Consider the following 6,979-nt stretch of genomic DNA (forward strand, 5'->3'; position numbering starts at 1 on the left):
GTAGATTGCCCAACCTTTATTCTGAGGAGTGGCTGGTGGGTTTGAACTGTCAGCCTTCTGGTTAGCAGTCAGGTGCCTTAGGCAATGTGCTACCAGAGCTCCTTCTTAAAATTCTACTGAATTGAAAAATTTAAAAAGCCATGATGTGAACTCTACCTCATTTAGAGTTTACAAACTGTCTTAGTTGTTAAAATCTAAAATCATCCTAGGACCTTACTGCTTAGTCTAATTACCATAGAAATTATCATATTGGCCATTGTGGTCATTCCAGAAGATTTGTAAAATAAGCATTGTTTGTCATTCGCAAATTTTAAGTGACATAACTGAGGTTCCAGTTTGTGACTTAGGATCACAAAGCCTACAGATGGCCAAGGTGGGTGTTCTCACTTCTTCACCGTGACTTTTTCAACAAAATGCACAGCTTCATGAAGAGGCAGCATATAAGTAAATCAAAAGAAATAATGTAACATTCAGCAAAATACTGTCCTTTAAACCTCCATTGCAAGCCATATTTTTGGAAGGAGGAATGCCCACTATCAACACTTAAAGGTAAAACTTTAGAAACTTACGAGAATGATTTCAGTGTTGAGTAGAAACATATATTTAATAACATTAAAGACAGGGATACTTGTTTAGGATAAGTGAAATCTAGAAACCAATGACAAAAAGAGAGTGGAATCCAACTTTATAAATCTCATAACTGGAAATTCTAGACAATAATTAGATTATTACATCTTTGGATGGCTTTATAAACATCTTAGAGAATATATATTTCTGTCTCCCAGAAATATATATGCACACAATTTTACATAAGATTTCTAGATAATTATCTATATATGTAGATCTTTTGAAATTGTTTGTTGATTTTCTTACTGTTTTTGTTGTTGGTGTTAGTAATTATTGGTAATGATGATATTGTAGTCAGCAAAAAGAGCTGAAATTTTTACTGTCTGAGAATGACCAAAAAATCTCTTTTTCGTTATCCAGAGTTTAAGTGGAAGAACATTAGGGCAGTAGGAAGTTCAGGCTCAGGAAATAACATTGCAGATCTGAAATTTAATCATATTTTATATTTCTGGCAGAGATGGCACCATAACATTTTACTCACATACAAATAATTCTTTTTTTTTTTCAGTACTCCAGAAATACAACCACAATTTTTTTTTTTTTGGTATAGAACAAAAGGAACAAATACAAAGTTTATTTTAGGTTTTAGTATAGTTCTTATGCTAGTATTAGAATTGTTTACAAATGCTCCACTTCACAAAAACAAGCAAAGATTAATTCACAAGCTGTGTCATTATCTTAAAGTCTTTTGCTTCATTTATTATATCAGCATCTCAACAACCTTTATATCCCATTGATCATATTTTATTTTACACTTTTCTAACCAGTTTCTACTTATTACAGACACAGCATTATCATTCTGAGTGTTTTGTGAACCTATGTTGCCTGAATAATGATGTGATGTGGAGTCATGGAAACCCTTTGTCATTAAGGTTATGGCCAAGAGGATTACCCTAGTAGGATAATATAGTGTGTGTTAAAGTTTAAAAAAGGGGAAGGGGTGCTGGGGGAGAAAATAAGTCAGTGAGGAGGAGGGCAGGAACATATAAAGTAAATTCTGCTCGATGCTATTTCAGAAAAGTAGGTAAAGAGTCAGAGAGCAGTCTTTAGGCAAGGGTTCCAAAAGCATCCATGCCAACGTACCCCCCTTCCCTGAGTGCATATAGGCAAGCCACCCTGCCCCACTATCCAGCCTTCAGAGACTGTTGGGTTGCTCCCTGTAATCTTGAGTTTTACCTCCCAATGAGGATAAATATTTTACTTAGATTATTGAAAAGCCTGTCCAGTGACATCAATATCAGAATAATTGCCTAACCTTCAACTTGACTTAAGTTGAAAATATTAATAATAATATTAATTAAATAACAAATGAGTACATTTGTGATCATTTGAGTGACATGTATAAATGAGTGCTAATGTAACATCCATGTAAAACTGCCTTCAAAATTAGCCTCTTAGATTATTACTTGTAAAATGAATCTTTGACCAGTTATTGTCCAGAAGACATATTTTCTATGCCTTGCTCCATGAAAAACAATTTTTAAGTAGTTAACATACTAAAATTGGGAAATGTCATATAAAAATTCAGATTTTATTCTCTAGAAAGAGCAAGCGATCTGGCAATACCAGACATCCTTTCTCTGAAGCAACAATCGAGCTAAAAGTGTGTGGTGCTGTCCCTTTCCCTAGGATGGTGTCCTCTAGTACCCACAGCCTCCACCAGGCCCCTTTACTCCTGGATATCCCCTGCCTAAAGCTCCATCAGTCATTTAGTGATGACTTAGTGATCCAGCATAAACAAACAATAAAAATACTCTCAATCTACCTTCTAGAGTAGTATTTAATTACAAGAACACCGAGAGAGCAAATCATTGAACTTGAACCACTGCACCTTCTCTTATGTACACGTGGTGGAGAAAACATGTCAAAATACATAGCCCTTTTGGCATAGCTGACTCAAATGGTGTTAGATAGATTGCTCTTATTATATAAAGGGGAGAATGTGAATCATTCTTTTATCCTAAGATTATACTTATTATACTTTGTTGGGTTTTAAGACATCTCTCACTTTATTTACATAGCTTTCAACAAGCCAAGGCTTAGCATTTATAGAATTGAATGGAGGCTGGCCAAGATATTGGGGACTAAGGGGCATAGCATATCTTTTCCTTGTAAATTAGCGATGTTTCTGCCAGAGGTTATCACTTGAGATAAATCAGGGAACAAAGGTCTGTCACCTGAGACTGCTGTGACTCTGAAAATGATAATATTAACTTGCCTGGTTCTTAGAAACACATTAGTTAGCAAATAGAGAATATTTTTTAATAGAGTAAAAATGAAACTGGTTTTGCTATTAGGCTAGTGAGTAACTGGCCAGAGAGTTAAAGCTAAATTACATAGACACTCACTCAAATATTTTGGATATCTTCAGTGAATACAGTGTTTACACTTTGAAAAATGTCAGGTATGCTATAATGTACTATGGAATATTATTCTGTGTATTATAGTAATATAGAATGGAGTCCACAGCCAAATACATTTTGTTCTATTCTTTTTTGCTTCCTTGTTTTTCTTTTTCTTGATATTTTGTAATGGAACTAAGAATGCCAGATATAAAGATTGAAAATGCCTTCAGAGTTCAAAAAAATGGATACTTATAAATGGGTTTAATAATATTTTGATACTGTAAATATAACTCAAGTGTTATATATAACATCAGTGTCTGATTTTGAATTGATCATCAAACACAAAGCAGAGCAATTCAGAGTAGGTGGCATTCTCCTGTCAGATGCGCTCACACAACTGCAGTTGTGCCAGATTCTGCCTTTAGCAGTGTGATCAAACTTCAACCAGAAATGCACATGAATAGTTAAAGGAAAATGCTGGGTCCCACCTGTTGTCTCTTCTGTGAAATAATATGTCTATAATATTTATAAATTTTAATGACCTATATAGGGCTTTGTCATTCAACATTAAATTTATATTTTCCTAAAGTTTGACTTTTCTGAGCAATGTGTTTTATTCTCTAGCATCTTATAGGATCTACCCATCTACAAATGAATGTCTGTTAGTAAAGAATTAAAGTATCTGCTTGTCACTCAATTACCTCCACAGTTATAAAGTTGCATTGAATCTTCATTTTCAATGTGAGGTTTTCTTTTTATGACTGAAGGTCATTATTCTTCCTGAGGCCTAGAAACACATTGACATTATATTTGTTGATTCTGTCAAAGTGAGTTGTGTTTTTGTTTAACCTTTGTTCCCCAAGATGAAAATTGAAATAATTTTTTTTAAAATGCATCCTTTTGATGTTTTAAGATCCCATAGTGGTAAAAGTTAAATGACAAGATCATTAGCTTGAGAATATATGTATGAATGCAAGCCCAATATTTTAAATTGCTCATAGCTGATAGCACCAAGAATCACCTATAAACTTTATGTGTTAGATTCAATGACTGTATCTCAATGCATGGACAACTGGAGAAATAAACCTAACAAGACAAACACTAGTTTTTATTGACTGAACTTGAGTTTATAGGATATAAGGCCAGAGTCAGACTTTACTGTTTTAATGGACATTGTCTAGAATTTTTTTATGACTCTGGAATTTTGAAGAACATTTTGGTACATCTTTGCTGTTAAAAAAAAAAAAAAAGAGACAGGTTTTTTTTTTTTGTCTGGTGACAGAATCCCATCTTCTGAACAACACTTTGCACTCTTGATTTCAGTTTACAAGCCTTGAGAAAGGAGAAATCCCGTGACGCTGCTCGCTCCCGCCGGGGAAAAGAAAATTTTGAGTTTTATGAATTGGCCAAGTTGTTACCACTTCCTGCAGCCATCACCAGCCAGCTTGACAAGGCATCCATCATTCGACTCACAATTAGCTATCTGAAAATGAGGGACTTTGCTAACCAGGGGGACCCTCCGTGGAACTTGAGAATGGAAGGCCCTCCACCGAACACGTCAGTAAAAGGTAAGCCTTAGGCCACTCTTCAGTCTGGAATATGGTGGTCTGTCGGTGTCTCTAAGATGAAATGTTTACCATCGTCCTTTCTTCTTTTCCTGCATATCAAATCCTTAAAAGGGATACAAATGTGGAAATCTGAACTCTGCATGAGAAAGACACCATGTGAAGGTGAAATAAACCTCTTCTATTTCTATTTTATGTTCAAAAAGTCTGTCAGCATAAATAATCTGTCACTTTATATAAAATTTCAGAGAAGTGAGAATGAAATGACTTACATTTACGTACTTCTTATATTTAATATATCTAATGCTAATACATACATCTTTTTGATGAGTAGAATGGGGGTGTCTGTTAAAGAGTGAAGCTAGTATTTTCTGCCTTCAGTAAATAGAGGAAGGAAGGGAGCCCAGAACAGCTTTAGCAGTTAATGATTTTGAATTAATGATTTTATTGACTGACAAAAAACAATCCATTATTAGTGTTTTAAGTCTCTCTTTATATATGTTGCCTGTAAGTTGCAAATATAAATGTGTATCTCTCTTCCATATTGTTAATGTGATTATCTTTAATTAAAAAAAAAAATAGACCTTTTCTACTTTGATACTTGAGAGGTTTCTTGTGTATTCCTTATAATTTATGGCATTTTTAGCATATGAATATTCATGCATATATTTATCAATATATATGTGGTTTTGGCTATTGATTTTCTATATTTAAAAGTGTATTATTCAAGGCATAGGACCTAAGGAATCAATGATTATATCTAGACCCTGGTGAGCATGGAGTACAACTATACATTTGGAGCATTGCAGGCAGCCTCTTTTTTTTGGGGGGGGGAGGTGAATTGTGTTCTTTAGTTCTGTGGCTATACAATGACAGTTACCTTTGGAGAAGTCTTAGTAGTCCTGGCTGCTGTTGCAAAGGGTACTAGTGGGAAGCTGTAAACTCTTATATTATTAAGATTAAAATGGGTCAAAAGCAGTGGTTATTGAAATTTCATGCTGTGGGTATGATCATGTATGTGTATGTGCATGTGTGAGTCTGTTCATGTCTTTGCCTTTGTTACTTTCTTAGACTTGTACTTCATGAGAAGGAAAATTAGAATTATAATTGTAACAAGTTATCTTCCTCTAGAGCATGGGTTGGCAAGTCATTTTCTATAAAGGGCCATATAATAAATATTTTAGGCTTTGGGGGTTACTCAACTCTGCCATTGTAGTGTGAAATCAGCTACAGACAATATGTAAATTAAGGAGTGTGGCTGTGTGCCAATAAAACTATACTTAGAAAACAGCTGCCACCAAATTTGGCCCACAGGCCATAGTTTGTGGACTCCTCTAGAGTATAAGAATGACATTAAAAGGTTGAGGAGAATACAAAACAAAGGTATCTCTCAGGGGCTGAATGTCAGTATAAGATAGCCAACGACAATTAAACCAAGACACATTCATTTTAGTCCTTTTAGAGCCCTTGCAACATTCCTGCTTAAGAATATCAAATTGTTAGTACAGAAGTCCATGTTCCAGATGTTAATGTAATAGGAATTTTTTTCAAGATAAAGATATGAATGTGATCATGTAAGTATCTGTTAGATACGTTTTTTTCACTCTATTTTGAGGCATAAGGATTTATTCAGTGGGCTATCTTTGTAATTATTCCAGATCATGCATGATGGAAGGATAACTTGAATAGGTTAGAAATCTTGCAATTATGTGCAAAATAATGTTATTATTTAATTTAAAATGAATTGATTAATGGACTAGACTTGTATATAGGTAAGTGTAGCATAATTATCTTCTTCCCCTCACCCTATTTCTTCTTTAAAAGGGTTGGCAGTTTATGGGCTTTCTTGGGAGTGGTGACTACCAAAATTGAAACATCTAATGTTTCCACTGTTTGCTCATTCTTTTAGGACATGATTGTCCGGCTTACTGTTAGAATCATTACCTTTCCAAGATGCTAATTTACAAATAATATAGACACATGTTCTTATTAACCAGGTGAGGTAAGGGCTACATAAAGGACTTTATGGTTAATTGTTCCCACATCTAAGAAAAGAATCCAGTTTTCTTGTCTTTTTTTCCTAATGTTCTGTATATCACATGTTTTTTTAAAATTTTTAAGTTTCTACTTATATGATTTAGTTATACTGATTACATTCTTCAAGTTATGCAACCATTCTCACCATCCTTTTCTGAGTTTTCCCTCCCTCATTAACATAAGCTGAGTGGCCACTAAGGTTCCTATCTAAACTTCCAAGTTGCTTTTTTCACTTTGACGCTATGTAGATCTTAAAAGAGCACAGTGATTAAGGGAGATCTGTTTTTCTGTTAAGGTAAACTGGTGTTTGGTTTTTGAAATCTCAAAGGAATGGAAGCTGTGGTAGCATAGTGCCTAAGGCACTTGACTGCTAACCAGAAGGCTGGCAGTTCAAACCCACCAGCC

At 34.6% G+C, this 6,979-nt stretch overlaps 1 protein-coding gene across 1 annotated transcript in view; it reads left to right on the forward strand.

Moving 5' to 3' along the window:
- Positions 1 to 6,979, forward strand: part of NPAS3 (neuronal PAS domain protein 3) — a 1,311,878-nt gene that overhangs the window by 381,543 nt on the left and 923,356 nt on the right. Inside the window, exon 3 of the mRNA XM_007938532.1 lies at positions 4,296 to 4,540. Coding sequence (XP_007936723.1) covers positions 4,296 to 4,540 — 245 coding nt within the window. The remainder of the gene's footprint in view (positions 1 to 4,295; positions 4,541 to 6,979) is intronic.

This window comes from Orycteropus afer, unplaced genomic scaffold, assembly GCF_000298275.1.
Source record: "Orycteropus afer afer isolate SDZICR_OR568_19922 unplaced genomic scaffold, OryAfe1.0 scaffold00051, whole genome shotgun sequence".
Taxonomy (NCBI): Eukaryota; Metazoa; Chordata; class Mammalia; order Tubulidentata; family Orycteropodidae; genus Orycteropus; species Orycteropus afer.